This window comes from Alnus glutinosa, chromosome 10 (genome assembly GCF_958979055.1).
Source record: "Alnus glutinosa chromosome 10, dhAlnGlut1.1, whole genome shotgun sequence".
Taxonomy (NCBI): domain Eukaryota; kingdom Viridiplantae; phylum Streptophyta; class Magnoliopsida; order Fagales; family Betulaceae; genus Alnus; species Alnus glutinosa.
In genome coordinates this window covers 9,094,822-9,115,952 of record NC_084895.1, presented here as the reverse complement: position 1 = coordinate 9,115,952, position 21,131 = coordinate 9,094,822, and the positions used below count along the sequence as shown (strand labels likewise).

At 38.2% G+C, this 21,131-nt stretch overlaps 1 protein-coding gene and 1 long non-coding RNA gene across 2 annotated transcripts; one reads left to right on the top strand and one right to left on the bottom strand.

Annotated features, from left to right (window-relative positions):
* Positions 1-2,045: 2,045 nt before the first annotated feature.
* Positions 2,046-4,760, bottom strand: LOC133878777 (uncharacterized). The gene is made up of 3 exons (XR_009901981.1): positions 4,624-4,760; positions 3,500-3,535; positions 2,046-2,237 (listed from the first exon to the last, which is right to left on the bottom strand). It is a non-coding gene; the product is annotated as an uncharacterized LOC133878777 (long non-coding RNA).
* A 7,937-nt stretch (positions 4,761-12,697) lies between these two features.
* LOC133879381 (uncharacterized protein At2g27730, mitochondrial) lies at positions 12,698-19,470 on the top strand. Its single transcript, XM_062317921.1, has 3 exons — positions 12,698-12,885; positions 13,367-13,456; positions 19,249-19,470. Exons 1-3 carry the CDS (start codon positions 12,739-12,741, stop codon positions 19,267-19,269), a joined length of 258 nt encoding a protein of 85 aa, XP_062173905.1. The 5' UTR covers positions 12,698-12,738; the 3' UTR covers positions 19,270-19,470.
* Positions 19,471-21,131: the final 1,661 nt, after the last annotated feature.

The following is a 21,131-nucleotide window of genomic DNA, read 5'->3' as shown; positions in this document are numbered from 1 at the left end:
GTAATTAGATACGGTACTTGCTTCTAGTCGAATTTGCTTATAAGAATAGTTTTCAAACAACTATTGGAATGGCTTCGTACGGAACATGCCATACCGTCCGGACGCCAGATAGCCAAGTATCATCCGTCCGAACGACGTGTATCTCCGTCCAGACCTTCACTGTTTCGAGAAGCTACTGTTCCAGCTTGCATCCGTCTGGACGTCTCAGCAGCCCGTCCGGACGCCTCTCAGTGATCGATCAACTTCAAATTCTTTCAAAGTTCAATTTAAGGGAAGATTGCTTCAACCGTCTGGACGAAGTGGACTCCCGTCCAGATGCACTCATACATAAGGCAAGAATCGTAATTCAATTATCACCGTCCAGACGTCAATCAGCCTTGGTTTGGACACGCGTTCAACAGTTAAGGAAATTGCGGATTTGACTTCAACCGTTCGGACAACTGCCTATTATGGTCCGGACGCGCACATAGCAGATATGGAAATTGCGTGTTGAAGATTAGCCGTCCGGAAGTTCATCCCTCGTGGTCTGGATGCGCGAAGCCTTATAAGGAAATTACTTGCAGCAGACGTGCGACCGTCCGGACAATAGTGCCTCACTGTCCGGATGCGGCTCTTAAACAGGAAAGATTTCTCAGCGAAATTTTCGAAAAAATCTGTCGCACAGTTGTCCGTCCGGACGGCCTATGTCCACCGTCCGGACAGCACCCACATATATCACTGCAGTCGCCCATTCTGTACCTTAGCCTATAAATAGAGGCCCCTAGGCATTAAGAATTGCAAGAATTCGGTATTGAATTCCACAAGTGCTCAGAGAAGTTATTTTGAGATATTGTTGAGCTGATTAAGTTTCCTCTGAAGCCATTGCAAGTGTGTTGTTACTGCGCTACAACTGAAGTCTATCTTAGGTCGACCCTGAGGCAAAGGATTTCATTGAAGACCCCTTCAGGTAGGAGACCTGGTTGGAAAGCGTTCGTGTTGGGTTACACGTTAGAGATCAAGGTACGACCACTGCATCAGGGGTATGTGAGTGTTATTGCTTTGTATCTAGCTTTGTCTTCTGAATAGTGGATATCCTGAGTTTGGCTGCCCCAGAGTGGTTTTTTTCATCTTGAGTTTCCACTTTGTTAACAAAAATTCTTGTGTTGTTTATTTTTCGCATTATTTATTTTTGTTAACACTTTTTGCACACACTTGATATTTATTTTAGAAGTCAATTTCATTTTTCAAAGTTGGCAGAAGGAAATTGTTAGGCCTAGAAACGATACAAGACATAAGAGAGAAGGTCACGCTTATCCGAAACCGAATGCACACCGCCCAAAGTCGACAGAAGAGTTACATAGAAAAGTATCGCTGCAAGCTTGAGCTCAAAGTTGGTGACTTTGTGTATCTCAAGGTATGAAGGGCGTAATGTGTTTTGGCAATAAGGGCAAGTTTAGTCCAAAGTATGTTCTCTAGCGTACAAGGTCGAATTGCCTCCTAATTTGGTGGGTATTCATGATGCATTCCACGTTTCTCATTTAAGGAAGTGTGTTCATGATCCATTACATGTTATTATCTGCGAACTTCTTGATATTCAAGAAAACTTGACATATGAAGAGCTCCCCATGCAAGTGTTGGATTACAAGGACCAACAATTGAGAACCAAGACCATTACAATTGTCAAAGTTCTATGGAGAAAACATGGCGTAGAAGAAGCCTCATGGGAGATCAATACCCACACTTGTTTTAGTAAACTAAGGTATTATTACTTTACCATACTATTTTAATGTGTTTTGTTTAGATTTAAATCATAATTGTGAACTTGTTTAGGAATTTATAATTTAAATTTCAATGATGAAATTCTTATAAGGAGGGATGGATGTAATGCCCAAGATATAAATTAGGTGTTAAAAAAATGAATTAGACTATTTAAGTGAGTAATTATGTAAAACACGAAAAAAGAACACTTAGAAATTGTCGAAGTTAGAAACTCTATGTCACGCCCCCGTTTTGGGATATAAGGAAAACGTGAGTTTGAGTACTAAAATCATATAAATGGAAGCGTGCATTTACAACATATAAATTTAAATCTCCTATTTTATTAAACCTTTCTATTAATAATTCTTTACAAGATCATGAACTCCAAAAAGAACAAAACATACTATATAATACTAGGGTTTGGCCGGTTCATCACGAACTATCGCTTTCAGCGAGGTCTACGCCCTTACAAGGAAAAGACTTCGTCTTACTGTTGTCATCTGGAAAGGGGTGGAGGAAAAAGGGGTGAGTTCGACAACTCAGTAAGGAAAATACAACACCAGGGGAATAAAACATGTTATAACCCTTTATGCCATAATCTTTAGTCATGCATAATGACAGATTTATTCTACTCACTGATAAGAATTATTTTCACATATGATGAATTGCATAATGTAAATTGATTTATAACCTAAACCAATAGTATGTTGATTTTAATTTATTTTAGATGAATTAAGTGTTTTTGAGTATATTAAAATTTACGATGATGTTTAAAAGTATGAATATGATATGTGATTTTAAATTGAGTATAAGTTGGAGATTCAAGTTATGAAAATTGTCTGAGAAGTGTTATGCTAGGCTGTTTATGTTTTATAAGAAAACACATATTAAAGCATGATTGATAAAATGAAATGTATTGTTTTAGGACAAGTGGCATAACATATGAACAATTAAATAGAATTTGAAGAATATTAATAATGATATAAGAATGACAATTTATGCAGATTAATAAGATGAACAATTAAATAGATTTTTTTAATGATTCAACAAATTCTTTTTATCAGTTTTCTCTTTAAACCTTTATCTGTGGTTTAACCCTTTACAGACTCTAAACCGCTGTTACCCGTGAGCGGAGCACGTTGGCTTTTGTCACACAGACCTATGGACTCAGCCTGTCGTCACAAGGGAGAGCCGTTCCGAGTTGAGGATCTTCCCTAGGTGAAGGCCAACCTCGGCTGGTAGCACACACCAACTTATGGTATGCTTGCCATGCTACCCTATGGGTACCAATCCTAACTGTAATAGTGCCTCAGGGTTAAACAATTACTGCACATGAACGTTTTTCTGTAGTACTGTAGGCTCTGCTTTATCTGTATACTTTATTTCAAAACTGTAAGAGCCGCTTTCATAACTGTAGTCATGTGCAGAATTTAACTTTAGAATCTCTTTTCTTTCAAAACTGAATTCATGAATAGAGTCATATACTTTCAAATGCTCTCTTTTCATCATTGTAAGTATGCATAATTCATAACTTTGAAATGCTTTTGATCATATCTGTAATTATGCATAAATCATAATTCTTAAAAAAATGCTCTTAACCAAAACTGTGATTTATGCTCAAAAGTCTTAAACAATATCATATGAGTAATAAAGCTTGGCATTAAAAATCACATGAGCAACGCTTTGTAAAATTCCCCAACACTTTTTCAAAATATTTATAATAAAATCTTGTTGGGGGTTTTTCGGTGTTGTATCCCCTTACCTGGACTTGCCATTAGCGTCAGGGTCGAGCTTCTACCTAAATAAAACATAAGGATGAATTTAGAGGAGCGTTCTGATATTTCAGTTTTAAGACTTAAATTAAAATATCCTATATAAATATCCTTCATAACAAGCAATCATAACTCTTCAAATACTTCCTATTAATACAAAATCTCTACCCAAATTTCCCTGTAGATATAAGATATTATTAATAAATAGCTCACAATAACTAAGCTCATAATCAAACCTAAAGCTATAGTCAATACTCAACTCTAGGAATCACAAGTAACACATTTGTTTGAATATGTTAACCCTCAATTAAAAATTCAATCCAAAAAGTGCTATAAAAATTCCTCCAACTCAATAGCCAATCCCTATAGACCACAAAATGTATATATCCAAAATAAGACAACCAAACTCCTTATTTCACATATCATCAAGACAACTATCAAAGCTTATAATGCTAACCCAATTCAAAGCACAACTCAACACCCTCACTGCCAACATCAACTACTACTCAAAAGTTTTCTTAGAAATTCTCCAACAAGACCATCTAGAAAAATCATAACCACAAAAGTTCTCAATCACCAAATCCATAATTCAAAACCCCTTAACTAATCAAAAACTCATTCATTTAATTAAAATAATTTACTGCCTTTTACCTTCCAAACCAACTGTAAAATATATATTCCAAAATCACACAATACCCCTTCAAACATTAAACAAAACAAAAAGAAAATAAAATCAACTCATCAACCTGCCATCAGTAATAATACCTCAAGAACACCCACCAAACAGCATCAAAATAACCCATAAATATCTCCATGAAATCAACCTACCTAAAACCCATAGGAAATCAACACTCACACGGGTAAAAGAAAGACACAAGAAATCAATCCATTATCATATTTAGACTTCAAACTCCTAATAAATCAGCAACCCAATCGGCCTTCAACAGTAAAGTCATCCACAAATCACCAAATCCATACTATATTTCAATAACGAAACCAAATAACATTCATATCAAAAATCATCTGTAATCCGATCAACAAGGAAACCAACTAACAACTGATTTAATCAAATTAAATCATAGAATTTAGTTTAGGAAGTTTCTTAGAAATCTACCGGAAAATCAAGTCATGAAGTTGCCAGAAAAATCGGGTTTTCTTCCTTTGTTGGTCTCGGGTTGCACCGGTTTGATGGGTCTTCCTGGTTTTACGCACACACGGTCACGGGATCGCCAGAAACCGCTTCTGGAATCGCCGGATTTTGGTTTCTGGTCGCCGGAAATCGCCACAGAAAATCGGGTCACACGGGTTCTCTTGGTTTGGATCATGATCACGGGTCTTGCAAGGCGATCCACCGAGAATCGCGTCGCCGGCGTCACCCACCGGAGGATCAGCCTCCCCCGGGTCACGAGCTCACCGGTTCTCTCCCTCTCCGACTACCTCTTTCTCCGGGTCCCAGCTCTCGGATCCACAGGATCCATGGTGGATCGGGTTTTCTCCTTCCTCTGATCCTGTCTCTCCTCTCTCGCTCAGACTCTCATCTCTCTCTTAACATCTCTCTGATCTCTCTCTCTCTCTCTCTCTGTTTCAGTGCGTGCTCAGGAAGTATAGGAAAAGAAGAAAGAAAAAGTAACGAAGAAGGAAGAAGAAAGAAGACCAAGAAAGAGAGAGATAAGAGGAAAATTTTAAAAGGATGAATCAACTTGCCGTGCAAGTTGTTGTTGTTGTTGTTTTTTTTTTTTTTTTTTAAAAAAAAAAAAAAAAAAAAAAAAAAAAAAAACCAATTAATAAATTTTTTAAAAAAACTGGGGTATTACAATCTTCCCCCCTTAAAAGAATTTCGTCCTCGAAATTCAAAAACTAGAAAATTTTCCTTAACGAAAAAAAAATAAAGCATACTTTATATCATCTTGCCATAACTATGACTTTCAATGTAACCATCACCATCCAATGACACAATACTGTCCGCTTTTGGCTCCCCATATCAGACTTTCCAGGAGGTCACCCATCCTGGGATTGCTCTCGCAGCGGCTCGCTTAACTGCGGAGTTCTGATAGGTTCATGACCATCACGGCTTTAAAACGCGTTGTGTCATAAAGGGTGCATTTATACATATAAGCACATCCTCATTCCCAGGCGATGTGGGACGTCACAATCACCCCCTCTTTGGACCCAGCGTCCCCGCTGGCGTCCCTCATTAGGCTTGTGCACGCTCCCACCATCTCAGGCTGGGCAATGGCTCTGATACCATTTGTAACGATCCACCCCCAATGACACAATACTGTCCGCTTTTGGCTCCCCATATCAGACTTCCCAAGAGGTCACCCATCCTGGGATTGCTCTCGCAGCGGCTCGCTTAACTGCGGAGTTCTGATAGGTTCATGACCATCACGGCTTTAAAACGCGTTGTGTCATAAAGGGTGCATTTATACATATAAGCACATCCTCATTCCCAGGCGATGTGGGACGTCACACCAGTTTTTTTAAAAAATTTATTAATTGATTTTAAAAAAAAACTGGGGTATTACACTCTAGGTTGGGTGTTTGGACAGGGAACTTGCTATGTCTGAACGGGTCATGCATAGAGCCTTGTTCGCTACCGTGTCCGAACAGCTAGTAGACAAATCTTATTGAGAGTCCAATTTGTGTTCGGACAGCTTTCCCCGAGAGTTCATTTCTTCACGCGTGTCCAAACGGGACATTTAAGCGTCCAGACAGTGCGACCCGAGAGTGTTGGATGTGCGTATCACATAGGCGTGTCTGGACGTATTAACATGTCGGACAGGTTAAGATTTATGTTGTTGGATGAGTTCCAAAAGCTCATTTTCTCTACTTTTTTTTTTCTTTACGATGTCTCTCTCTCTCTCTCTCTCTCTCTCTCTCTCTCTCTCTCTCTCTCTCTCTCTCTCTCTCTCTCTCTCTCTCCCCCCTAGGGTTTGATACTAATCCCTAGATTCTAACATTTTTGAAGCCTCCAAACATGAATCCGACACCGAAAACGTGATCCTTAGTGTAAATCATTGCTTTCACTAATTGGTTTGAGATAAATTCGAAAATCCTGGCTTTTCTTGTATTTGTGATTTACCCATGGGAGTTTAAGCTTAATCTCTCAAATTTCTCTAGGCAGTCCATGTTTAGAGGTGCTCTAAAATATTTTCAAGCATTGGATTCCATCTTTGGTGAGAAACCAAGCTAAGACTCAAAATCCTAGATTTTATTAAGCGTTGTAAATTGGTAATTTGTATTTCTAACCCTAAGATTTTCTTATGGGTTATTGTTTGTAGTTATTGGGTTTTCAATTGAAACACTAGAAATTCTATGGGTTTCCATGGGTTATGGGTCTTGGAAAAATCAATAACCTAAGTGGAGTTTAGAGTTAGAAGTGTTGTAGAACTAGTTTTAATGTGTACTTGCAATATATTGTACAATGGTACATTAAGTGGCTTACGTAGAGAATTACTTCATAGCTGATAGTCAAGCAGCCAATATGAGTATTTAACTCAGTGAGAAAATATACTACTTTTAATGTTTTGTGAAATCTTAAAATGCTACATATGTGATAACTCGAGCCGATAATATTTTAGAATAATATATGAATTATGAATGCTTTCAATATCTTAAAATATGTTGAGATATGATTTGATGATGATATATGTTTTAAAGTATATTGTGGAAATTGAGAAATTACGGTAAGATTTATGGATTTCATGATATGTTTTAGAATGAGATGAGAAGAATATGATGCGTATGTGCATGATAGCATGAACATAATGAATATGTGAAATGATGAGATGATTATAGCATGGAACAAAATTATGAACATTGAACGTAAAACCGTTTGGGTTGAACTCTCATTGGCTACTCATGTGCAAGACCAGTTCAGTGAGAGTCTCATTGGCCTCGGCAACAATACCGCTTGGGTTGAAGTCCCATCGGCATAATGCAATGTAAAACTATTAAGTTAAAGTCTCATTGGTAGCTTAAGTGTAAGACCAATTGGGTGAAAGACCCATGGCGTCAACAACAAAACAAGAAAAATGGATGAAAGGCAAACATGCCATGATGCATGGCATGATTTATGATATTTTCATGACTAGTTGTACCAATATGTATATGTGTTTGAATGGAACATAGCATATATATATATATCCTTACAGCTGGAATGCATAGAATGATTTATGTGGAACAATCCTTCATCTTCTTCTTCTTTAACCTCATCAAGGCTCTTTCAATAACAACAATCCACAACCCTCTCTTAAGTAAGTCTAAAAAATAAAAAATTTAAAAGATAAATTACCAAGTTCTACAGCTTTTTTTGTCTTCCAATGACAAAACACACCTCCAAAAAAGAGACAAACATACCTCCTGTTGTTGATTGAGTTTATGGGTTTGATTTTGGTTGAATCCTTTTTGACTTTATTTTGTGTTGGCCGAAGTTGAAGGTTGTCATATTGTTACTCTACACATGATAATAGAATGTATAGCTACAACCCCATAAAAGATGAAAAGATGAAATATTTTGTAAAAAAAAATAAATAAATAAAATTATTATTATTATTTTTATTTCATGAAGCACAAACATCAAAGACCATTTGATGGCCAGCACCAATAGATACAAGATACCCTTTTGTTCGGTGATTTCCATATTTGGGTGATACGCGTGAGTCCTAGGAGCTCGTGGCACTGTTTTGTTTTTGTTTTTGTTTTGCTTTCTGTCTGAAAATTTTGTTTCCTTTAGAGTTCCTGATTCTGAGTGAAACCATAGTTTATGGATTAACTTGTTCGTGTACAGAGGTCCAGGAAGAAGATGAAGAGGTTAAAGAAGACTTTTTTTTTTCTTGCTTTCTTTCTTTTTTTTTTTTTTTTTTTTTTTAACATTTTTTTAAGGCTTTATTTGTAAAATTTATTCTTTAGATTTTAATTTTTAATTAAATAACAAAAACATTATTTTAAGCAAAATCGTTGATGTGGCACTAACGCTCTATGGTAAAATTGAACGGCAAACTCACAGAAGGTGAAATATAAATATTAACATAGTAAACATAATATATGTAATAGTACAAACGTTCTATTTAGAAAGTGAAATATATATCAAAGTTAAACATAATATATGTTTCTTTAAGTAAAAAACATTATAAAAATCCAATCGAGCTTGATTTGAGGCTCGGCTTATTAAGTTAGCCGAGTTCAAGCCAAACTCAAACTTAGTTAGGCTCTTAACAAGTTGAATTTGAACAACCCTTCAAAACTTGGCTCGAGTCGAGCCGAGTTCGAGCCCTTATTCTATGTAGTCGAGCTGAATTCGGCAGCCCCAATCTCAGCTCGGCTCGAATACAACCCTAAGTATAGACCTACTTTTGCTTTCAGAATACAAAAAGTTTCTTGCAAAAGCTTTCAAGTTTCACTTGTAGGAAAAAAAAAAAATCAAGTTTCACGCCTCGCTGACATCCACTTTACTAGCCTTATCTTAGGAAATCTAGAATGCCACATGAGGTGTGTTGGAAAATGAGCTGTCATCTTGGGCAAATTGAACAAGTCTTATGCGAGTGCAGGAAAATAAGCTAAAATAGTATTACTTTGCACGCAAAGTAGCACACCCAACTCTTCACTTACCCAACTCAACAGCTTGCTTCTTAAATCATCTTCCTATCTTCTCCCTTTCTTCTTTAATCCACCCAAATCAAACATGTCTGTTTGCCATATTCTTCTTCTTTTTCACTTCTTCATTTTTCTTTTTTCAAGCATGGTCTTTTTCTTTTTCATTTTATTTTCTCAGCCATTTTCTTCTTTTTCCCCATCATGCAAAGGTTTTGTTCACAGTCATTTTGTGCGTTGCCGTCTTTCGCCTTGAGAAGTTCCTGTGACGACCCATTTTATTTTATTTACAAAATAGAATCATCATAGTGGCTTGACGATTAGTCACTCAGCCAACTCAATGTACACATCCCATAATATGTACCTGATATAAGAGAGATGAACATCTATGCACCAAAAATTAAATCTTACAAAACTACCAAATGTTACCTGCAACACAAAGCCATTACATTGTCTATATGTTTAAAGCTTAATCAAAGTATTATACACATCAAAAGAATGGTTGTACAAAATACGTGTCACATACGACACACGCCATATATAAAAATGTCTCTACAAGATACGGACTATCTATAAGTCCAACTCCTACAACCATCACAATATGTTTCAATCGTAGTATCTCAAGTATAGCGCCATAGGGTCCTCATCGACGTCTACGGTACCTGCAACCAAAGCATTAGCATATACACGGTCGTGGTGTTACTGTTAGTCATATTTGTATAGGTGAAAGTATGAGTTCATCAACTTAAAAGTATATTACACACTGATTTTCACAATATTTCACAAACATACCGGCATCTCTAAGCATACCAACCATTATCATCAATTGAATCATCATAAACATGTCATACATCATCATTATATGGACGCAGTCCAGTGGTCTTTCATTTTACTTTACCAAAGGGGACACAACTTAGTGGTATTTTCTTTCACATTTTCTTTCCATGTACATACTTCCACATAGTCTTTCGATTCATTTCATTTTCCATAGCATCATATTCTTTCTTTTCATCCAATCTCGAAAACTCAACTTACATAATTTTCATCCAAATGTGTCATAGAAACATATCTCATAAATCATTCTCAATTCACATCTCATACTTTTTCACACACTTTCATCAACACATGCATCGCATAACTTTTTTCAACTTACATGTTCTCAAACTTAAACTTCACATAAGGCTTATCAAAGCACATTTCTAACTTCATTTCTTATTCACATTTCAATTATTATTTTATATTCACATGTATATAATCAATTGAAATAACATTGGCTTATAAAATACCATGAGTTCTCAGTAAGCAAAATACTCACAATGTGCTGCTTCATCACCACATTGCATGACACATTAGTATTTCTAATTTTAAACCTCAAACTAACTCTTGAATTGCTCAAGGGATAAACTCATGAAAAACCCATAGAATTTTTAGGGTTCCATTTGATAGCCTAACAACAAATAATACTAACCCATAAGGTTATCTTAGGATTAGACACTTAAAACCACAACTTAAACACTTAAACAAAAACTAGGGTTTTATGGTTTTACTTTAAATCCACCAAAACGTGACCCAAAGCTTGGGGAAGGTTAAGAGTACTCCAAAATGCTCAAAACCTAAATAATATTGAAAGATTAAGCTCAATCTCTGAAAATCAACTCAAAATCTAGAGAGATACAAATTTTTCGGATTTTACCTTAAATTGAACGGTAAAAACATAGATCTGGCTTCAAGGATCATGTTTCCAAAGTCGAATTTGAGATTGGAGGCTTAAATCTTCAAAGATATAAGGTTTTATGGCAAAACCATAAGAGATAGTGTTTTTCTTGTATGTGTGTGTGTGTGTGTGTGTGTGTGTGAGAGAGAGAGAGAGAGAGAGAGAGAGAGAGAGAGAGAGAATTTTAGAGGAAATGAGCTAAAGGGCTCACTTCAACATTTTCAATTAAGGCCTGTCTGGACACAATAATAGCCTGTCCGGGCACGCATTTTAGGAGTCGCAGATGAAAACTTTTTGTAAGTCCCGTCCAGACACAAGTTTTAGCCCGTCTGGACACAGTTCACAGAAAATCCATTCTAAGTATTTGCTAAGTGTTTTTCTTACATTTTCTCTTAATCTCTTACTTAATTAGTCTAATTCATGTTTTAAACTCTTAATTAATGTCTTGGACATTACAATTTCGACGCAGGGGCATGCCAATCTTTTTAGCTTACTTGAGCCGAACTCGAGCCACGTACTTGAGCTCAAGCTCAGCCAAAATGAACGAACTCGAGCTCACACATGGATCCCACCCTAGAGAGCCGAGTTCAAACACAAAATGGAGGCTCGTGTTGAGCTCGAGTCAAACAAAAAAAAAAAAGAAAAAAAAAGAGTTGAGCTTGAACAAGAATTACTCATTCAAGATTGGCTCGTTTACACCCTTAGCTACAAAATAAAGAAAAGAAAAAAAGATTTTGTTAGGTGTGCTGGGGGAGTCTCACTTCGATGCTTAAATCAGGTTCTTAAGACAATTCGTATGGAGTAGTGAAACCACAATAATTTAGAGTGTGTTTCATACTTGGGGCATGTGCCTACTTATAGGCAGGATGTCATGTTGAACAGGAAATCTTGTTCGACTTGGAGTCCCATTCAACCTTCTATGGGATCTCGGGGAGGATTCTCCCCGTGAATCCCTCCTAGCATATCGGGATAAAGATCCTGTATATATTCTATCTCGGTCTCCTTTTAGAAGTCTCGGGAAGCATCTGTCCCAAAACCAATTAGACCAAGTTGTATTGAACAAGTTATTTTCACAATCTGGGACGTTCCTGTCCCGAGACTAACTTGTATTGTACTTACCGATCATGGTCTCTCAAGGTGCATTGGCCTCTAGGGTGACTTAGTAAGTATTCTTCATGACGTTCTCGAGATATTTTCTATCTGAGACTGGTGAGTACCGAACTAAAGGTATTTGTAGATAAACTGTGTCTGCGTGAGCTTTGGGTAATCTTTCCGGCCATAATTTCAATATGGGCCGGTCTCGGTGGGATTATTTTCCAACCAAAAGTATATTCGTTTAACTCAACTTTTTCTTTTTCTTTTTTCATGCTCAAGTAAAGGGGGGAGGGCAAAAACCTGGTTTATGTCAATTTTCTTTAGAAATTATTATCCAGACTAATTAATAGTAAGTGCATGAAACATATTTATAGGAACTCTTAAAAGAACTTCGGATGTTCGATTTTTAAAATCAGAATTCAATTCTTATTTGGTGTCCGAATTCTAAAATTTGATTTTGTGAGATGAAATTAAAAAAAAAAAAATTGAATAAAATATAATTTTTTAGAAAAAATTAAATTAAATATAATTAATTTTTTTTTTTAAAAAAAGCAAAAACAGAATGATATTTGTTTTTGAGATCGTGTTGCCAAACGAACTATTCATGAACGGTGAAAAGCGGAAAAAAGCTCCTCATCATATTCCAAAAACAGGTCGCGTCTCTCACGTGCAAACGGATAGACTACACCCTGACGCAAGTAACGCAAAACCACGTGCGCCGACACTACACCCAGTTGCTTCTACATCGCTTTCGATCGTCGACCCGGGTCCGAACTGGCTATAAAAGCCGTGAGTTGACTAGGAACGAAGAAAAGCCCAAATCGTGAAATGGCCATGAGATCCGTGCTTAGCCGAGTCTCAGTGAGTGTGACGCGTCGAATGGAGTCGACTCGGGGTGCAACTCGCTACTTCAGCGACGGCAAGGGCCGGGTTCTGAGCGAGGAGGAGCGCGCTGCTGAGAACGTCTACATCCAGGTGTTCTATTATTTTTCTGTTTGGTTTCTGAGGAAATGTATATAGCGCTGGAAAAAAAATAGTCACGCTACTGTTTGTCTCGGAATCTTTTTCCTTCAAACGATCAAAGCGATTCCAGTCCAACATATTAAGCGAACCTCTGTTCGGATTTTTTTTTTTTTTTTTTTTTAATTATTACTTATTCATCGAAAGAAAGAACCTCTGTTTGGATGCTGAGAAAGAGTAGAAGAGAAGAAATTTTGATATTCAATGCTTTTTTTTTTCTTAATCTGAGACGCTTTGAAGGAAACATTTTGTTTTATTTTTTATTTTATTTTCGGAGTCTTTCTCAGAAACATCAACCACAGTTTAATTTTTCGTCCTATTCTTTTGTTATCCATTTCCCTTTTTTCGTTTCTGTAATCACTTTCTTGCTTCTTGTTTGGCTTTGTCTCCCTTCGTTCTTGACCATTGATCAACCGATTTGTTTCTTTGTGTGAAGAGAATGGAGAGGGAGAGGGCGGAGAAACTGAAGAGAAAGGCTGAGAAAGAGAAAGCTGCTAAAGAGAAAGAGGATGCTGACAGTGACAAGGTATGGACCCTCCGCATCACTCTTGCAAAAATATATGGAGCCTTATGTTATTATATGGTGCTCTGTTTCTAAAATCTTTCCAGTGTTGCGATTTTCTGAGTTATTGACTCATCCAGCAGATGCAATTTCTGATTCTGTCATTTTTTGCTTCTTCTAAACAAGAAATAAATAAATAAACAGAAAAACGTTTGAATAATTGCGTATGTGCAACCAAATGAGGCCTTAGCTCTTGTGTTGGTCCGGATTCCTGAGTTTAGATATGCTTTTGAGCGCATTTAAAATGTTGAGATCAACTGAGCAAGCTGGCTAACTTCATTGTCATCAGAATTTCCCTTCTGCAGGGCATGTTTATTGGTCACTAGGTTTCTTAGAAGCTCACAGTTTGTGGACAGAATATGATATGCTCTTTTTTTCTCTGATAATGATGGGGGGCTAAGAGTGGTAATCTTGAAACTATTTTACGCTTGGATTTTGTTTCCACAAATAGAAAAATTCTGCTAAAAAGCCACATAGTTGTTTTAGGGTCAGAAAATGAAGTTGTCGTCTCCTCATAACTGTACATGAGATTTTCACCTCATACGGCTCCTCGTTCAGTTCTTTTGAAGTCGTTGGATATCCTAGGCTGTAATTATCCTGGTAAAGTTTCATATTTTGGAAGTTTAAATTTCTTTTCTGACTTACTTTACCCAGCAATGAAATCAAGCATTAGGGCTCCAAATGCTCGTTATATGTATGTAAACCTAGTAGTAGGGCTGTAATTGAGCCGAGTCGAGCTGAGTATTGAATATTCAAGATTGGCTCATTTAATTTTTCAAATGAACTCGAGGTTGTTCACAAGCTACTCAATCAATTTATTCATTCCATATGTAAATTAAATGTTGTGATTGTTTAAGGGTTTTTTTTCTTCGTAAATCCATACTTATTATTAGTTATTTAATTATTGTTAAGATTTATTATTAGAGTAATTAGATAAGTTCACTCGAATCTTAACCAATATAATCTCGAATTTATATGTTTGTCCTATAATATGTATATATATTCATTACAAACACACATAGATACATACACACAAACCCACTCATATACCCACAAATACACATATCTATATAAAGGCTCATAATTACGATAATTTAAGCTATATCTATTAAATTACGAAAAGAATTCATTTTTACTTTTTAAAATACTTTTTTTTGATAAGTAAGAAGAAAATTTTATTAGAAAAACGAAAAGCGCAATCAAGTATACAGGGGGTATACAAGAGAGACAATTAAGAAGAAGAAGAAGAAAGCAATACAAGGAAATCGTTATAACTAATCTCTAGAGGTGCTAAATACGCAGCCGTCCAGGAGTACAAAGAATGAAGAAAAAAGGAAGTGAGCTCCTCTATGGTTCTTTCTCTGTCCTCAAACTGTCTATCGTTGCGTTCCGTCCACAAGCACCACATAAGACAACAAGGAGCCATCTTCCACACGACCGCACTACGGGACCGTCCCCCCGACCACCAACATGCAAATAAGTCTATCACCCGAGAAGGCATCACCCAATACAGACCGAACCGGCTAAGGATGACATACCAAAGAGCGCGTGCAACCTCGCAATGAAGAAGAAGATGATCCACAGTCTCCCCGGTCATTTTACACATGCAGCATCTATCAATCACAATGACACGCTTCTTTCTGAGATTGTCCAAGATGAGGATTTTCCCTAACGCTGCCGTCCAAGCGAAGAAGGCCACTTTCAATGGGGCCTTGGTCCGCCAAATACTTTTCCAGGAGAAAAAAGAAGCTTCTTTGCAGGCAAGAGCCTTATAGAATGATCTAACATCAAAAAACCCTTTACAAGAGAGGGTCCACCAAAGCCTGTCCCCCCCATCTTGAGCCACCTTGGATGAATACAGTAAGGAGAAAAAGGAAGCCATAACTTCCACCTCCCAATCGTGAACATCACGGAAAAATCTGACATCCCACTGATAGGAACCACTTACCACTACCAAATGGTCTTCTACCAAAGAATCCTTGACACAAGCTATATCATATAGAACTGGAAAGGCTTCCTTGAGGGACATCTCTCCACACCAAACATCATCCCAAAAACGAATCCTCGACCCATTACCCAAGATAAGTCTGGTATATCTACAAAACAAGCTCCACCCCTTCCTAATGTTCTTCCAACTCCCCACACCGTGAGACCCAGGGGTATCTAAGGAACACCAACCAGCCCTAGTAGAGCCATACTTCGCATCCACCACGGATTTCCACAAAGCTTCTCTCTCATAAGCATAACGCCACAACCACTTCCCTAACAGCGCCTTGTTGAAAATTCTCAAGTTTCTTATGCCCAAACCACCTTCAGAAATAGGATGACAAACCTTGGACCAACTGACCAAGTGGTATTTGAATTCGTCGCCTATGCCACCCCACAAAAAGTCACGATGCAGCTTCTCAATGCGACTAGCAACACTGGAGGGAATAGGGAATAGAGAGAGAAAATATGTAGGAAGGTTGGAGAGAGTACTCTTTATAAGGGTAACCCTACCCCCCTTCGACAAATACAGCCGCTTCCAGCTAGCCAACCGCCTCTCAATGTTCCCTACAACTTCATCCCAACAAGACTTAGCCTTGAAAGGAGCTCCCAACGGAAGACCAAGATACTTAATAGGAAGAGAGGACACTCCACAACCCAATATGTTAGCCAGACCGTCCATATTATCCACCTCACCCACAGGAACCATCACAGATTTGGCCAGATTAATCTTCAATCCTGACACAGCTTCAAAAGAAATAAGGAGCATACGAAGATAATGAAGATGATCAGAATTAGCCCCACAAAAGACTAAAGTATCGTCTGCGAACAATATGTGAGAAATGTTAATAGCTTCGCTGTTGCCAGAACCCACAGAGAACCCTGAAAGGTAGCCCTTTTGAACAGTAGCGAAGAAGAACTTACTAAGAGCCTCCATCACAATGACAAACAATAATGGTGACAGAGGATCACCCTGTCTAAGGCCACGGGAGCTACTGAAAAAACCGGTTGGGGAGCCATTCACCAGCACAGAGAATCGCACCGTAGATATACAATGCGCTATCCAAGAGCACCATCTCTCCCCAAAGCCACATCTTCTCAACATATACAGTAAAAAATCCCAGTTAACGTGATCGTAGGCCTTCTCAACATCCAACTTACAAAGTAACCCTGGATCGCCGGATTTGATTCGACTATCCAAACACTCATTGGCAATAAGAACTGAATCAAGAATTTGCCTGCCTTTCACAAAAGCATTTTGAGGGGATGATATAATCTTCTCCACCACCTTTTTAAGTCTATTTGCAAGGACTTTTGCAATGATCTTGTACACACCACTAACAAGACTGATAGGACGAAAGTCCTTTAGATCCACAGCCCCCGACTTCTTCGGAATTAAGGCAATAAAAGTGGCGTTAACACTTTTAACAAACTTGCTTTGAGAGTGAAAGTCCCAGAAAACCCTCATAAGATCTGTCTTGATCACATCCCAGCAGTCTTGGAAAAACGCAAGAGAAAACCCATCTGGACCAGGTGCCTTGTCTCTATTCATGCTTTTCACCACCTCTAAGACCTCCACCTCCTCGAAAGGAAGTTCTAAAGAAGAGGCCTCAGCTGCATCCAAGGTGTCGAAAGCAATATTATCCATTCTAGGTCTCCATGGGAAGGGTTCTGTAAAGAGAGACTCATAGAATTGAGCCACATGTTCTCTGATAACCTGCTGGTCGGATGAAACAGAGCCATTGATGGAGAGCGACTCTATGGAATTAGACCTCCTGTTCGAGTTAGCAATCCGGTGGAAGAATTTAGTGCATTTATCACCCTCTTTCAGCCACAGAACCCTAGACTTCTGTCTCCAACTAATCTCTTCCTGCAAGGTAGAGTTCTCCAGATCTCTGATGACCGCACATTTCCTCTCCTTTTCTTCAGAAGATAAACCTTGTTGTTCCTCCAACCTATCAAGAGTACATAACTCTTCCATGTGCAATTTTTTGCGAAACTCCACATTGCCAAACTCCTGTTCATTCCACCTCTTGAGATCAATCTTTAAAGCCTTAAGCTTTTGAGTGAAGATGAAGCTAGGAGAACCCTGGAAGCGATAAGACTCCCACCAAAGCCGAACCCTATCCACAAACCCTTCAGCCTTCAACCACATATTCTCAAACTTGAACGGTCTGGAACCCCATTGAATGCCACTACAATCCAGGAGGATAGGGAAATGATCAGAACACAATCTAGGAAGCCTTTTCTGAATAGACCCTGGAAACTTGACCTCCCAATCTGGAGAGACAAGAAATCTGTCAATACGAGACCAGGAGGGGTTCTCCTGATTATTGGACCACGTGAAAGTCCCTCCAGCGAGAGGAAAGTCCATGAGGCCCTGCTCGAAAATAAAGTATGAGAACTCCATCATAGCAGCGTTAAGGCGACCTTCCCTAGACCTTTCAGCAGGAAAACGAATGACATTGAAATCACCCCCAATACACCAAGGCATCTCCCACCAAGAAGCAAGGCCAGCCAGCTCGTCCCAGAGTAATCTTCTAACAGAGTCAAGGTTAGGACCGTATACCCCCGCGAAGGCCCAAGTAAAGTCATCGGCTACGCTCCTAAAAGAACAAGCGACAACAAACTCCCCCACATACACATCTAATTTCTCAACAACCCTTCTATCCCACATGATAAGAATACCACCAGAGGCCCCGCATGAGGGTAAGTAACACCAATCAACGAAGTGACATCCCCAGAGGCACCTCACTAACATGTTCTCATTAAAAAATTTAAAAATCATATTATAAAAAATAATAAAAATAAAGTTATACGAGTTTATATGAGGTATACGAGTCGAACTGAGTTTATATGAGTTTGACTTGTTAAAAAGGAAATCAGCATATAATGGAGTAGGTGTTGTAACCAATGGCAGAAGTGTCTTGCTGTCAGCCAGGTTGAGCCAAGAATATCAGGTCATAAGAATCATATTAATTTGTTTGACAAAATAGGCGTCTTATTAATAAACACAGTTGCACACAGAAAACTGAACTAGTAAAAAGCATGGTTTGAGGGGGAAGATCAAGTACTGCATGTAGTAGGAAGACTTAGGTGCTTGGGTTCTCTAATTCGTATTTAGTACTCAAGGTTGTACATTTTGTTCATTTTAAAGTCCAGAAAACATAAATTGTGCCTTCCTCTTCATTTAAGGTTCTGTTGCCCTCTCCCACGACCCCCATAACTATAAGTCAAATGGTATAGCCTTCTTTTAGATAATAGCTATTGTACTGTGCAATGATACTTGTATGCACTGTAGCTGTAGATTTTGGTTTGATTTATGCGTTGACACCGAACTAGTCTTTCCTCAAATAATACAGTAAGAAGTGGTTCTAGTTGTTGGTGACCCTCTCTCTCTCTCTCTCATGACTGAGATGTAAGAGATTAAAGCCAAATAGGTGAATTTATGTTAAGATCAGCCTCGACATTGTCCTGTTGCCCAATCCTATGCTTCGAGTGGAAGTGGTGTCTGGTGTAGGATTGTCATATTAGTGCGTTTGTTTTATTATTTATTTCGTGGCCCTTTATTTATTCATTGAGAAAGCTTCTCTCTTGGATGATCTTGGCATTTGAGTAGTTGGTTCCACTTAAAATCTTTTCCTACTTTTATGCTATTCTTCTTCTGTTTCTTCTGGTGTTCTCATAAAATGGGTGCCAGGATCTAATATTTGTAACTGTTATTTTTTCCTTCGATATTGTAATTTCATAATCTTTCTTATTTTTCGCAGAAATCTGAGGGTACCCATTAGGGCTGAAATGTTCATGTGCACTAGCTGATACCTTGTTGCTATGGAGATGATGATGATGAAGAAGAATAAAATGAACCAACTTTTATAACTCTTGGCCAGTTTTGGTCTTTGTACAGAGTATGGTTGCCGATGTCTTTAAACTAACAGCTGTTTGTGTTCGGTTCTTAATCTGTTTGCTGATATGTCTTGATCTGCGGTTCATTCTGTTGTTGCATGTGATGTGTGGTTTCATGATCGGCTCTTATTCATGTTAACGTCTAGCCCTTTTCTGGTTTAAGTTCGTGACATATAAGAATATTGTCCTGCACAAGATTTCCTGTTTGCTGTCATGAAGCAAATATATTTTCTTATCTGCCAACATTGAAGTTCATGCTGTCTATTATTGAGAAGGCTAGTAGAAGGAGGTAACTTTCTTTTCCTATCTCAGGTCCCTCCCAAATCAAAGGCAATTAAGGGTTGATCTTGCCTTTATCGTCAGCGATTAAACTGATGGTGATTAATTTGTAGGATGCAACCCAGTTTCACCACTACTTTTAGGGTTCATCCAAGGTGACTATTGTGCCATCAATGGTAATTCTTCCTTGGGGAATCTTGGCTCTGTTTTACTGACGAAAGAAAGGGATAAGAAAGCAGACAATAAAATTGCGTTCCTGGTTGGCATAAGAGAAAATAGAATTTCTTTCTTCATCTTTACAAAAAAAGAGATGAAAACAAAAGGTATTTTTGTTTTAGATTCAGGGTATTCCAGTTCGCCACTAGCCGGGCTTACATCGGGCTGAGCCAGGGGGTTGGAAGCCCTGCGTCGCCGAGTACAGGCCCAACTTGAATCCTTAGACTAATCTCTTAGCTCAATGTCCAATGCCACTTCAAGCATTGGGCCTTAAATCACCGGCAGATGGTCAGAGGCCTGAAGACCCCTTCTACACAATTGGAGTGGCTGGCCTAAATGGGAGGTAGCACCTGGCAAGTCTCAAACTTGTGACCTTACTGGTATCACACCCTAAAAGCCCCATGCCTTAACCACCGGGTCACCCTTTTGGGGTTAAAGGAGTACTTATTCCTTATTCAGTTTGGTAACAATATATCGACGGTCTAACACGTAATGTGCAGAATCCATGACTATTTTAGAGAATAAATAACTTAAGACCTGAAATCGCATCAAACTAATAACAAGTAGAATTATGATTTCATAATTAAGCGTAAATTCATAATGGGAAGAAAGCATGAATGGGATACCCAGGCGCACTAGCTTTTGTTGCTTTAAAGGCTTGAATGATTTGGTCAACAATGTCTCTCCCCATTCCTTTGTAATTATTAGTTAGAAGCTTCTTCCCCTCAATATTAATCAGTGAGACGTCGGAAGTGATGTCTGCAGGGTTGCTTGCTTTGTTGGAGAAGACAACGGTAATCAGTAATCCCAGAAACACAAGTGATGTCATCAAATATTTCAAGGCCATGGTTTGAATATGATCGATCTGCTCTATCGCTCACGTCGTTTTGAAGCGCCTCTATTTATATCGTTTTCACACGAGCTAGCTAGCTACTACCTAGGTGTTCGTGGTGAAATTCACTATACTTTTCTCTTCCCATGCCAACTAAAATAGCCATTACCACACCATACACAGCTCGCTACAAGTTCAGCCTGGCTGAAGTTTCTTATGCAAGTTTGAAAATGAGATCTTATTTGTCTTTCTCTCTCCCACACGACATTATCAATGATTATTCTCACTCTAAGTCAATATTTCATTTAGTATATTTAATTTTAGTAAAGTGATTATGAATTCCATCTGGAGAAGTGTTCCTACACAGATTTTGACCATGAAAGATCTCACTTCTAAATGTATTAAAGTGATGGACAAAAA

What these genes read in the sequence shown, in the direction of transcription:
- LOC133879381 (XM_062317921.1), top strand. Translation starts at nt 12,739, where the DNA reads ATGGCCATGAGATCCGTGCTTAGCCGAGTCTCAGTGAGTGTGACGCGT. An exon ending in CTGAGAACGTCTACATCCAG is followed by an intron (nt 12,886 to 13,366) that starts GTGTTCTATTAT and finishes CTTTGTGTGAAG; the next exon opens with AGAATGGAGAGGGAGAGGGC. An exon ending in AGGATGCTGACAGTGACAAG is followed by an intron (nt 13,457 to 19,248) that starts GTATGGACCCTC and finishes TATTTTTCGCAG; the next exon opens with AAATCTGAGGGTACCCATTA.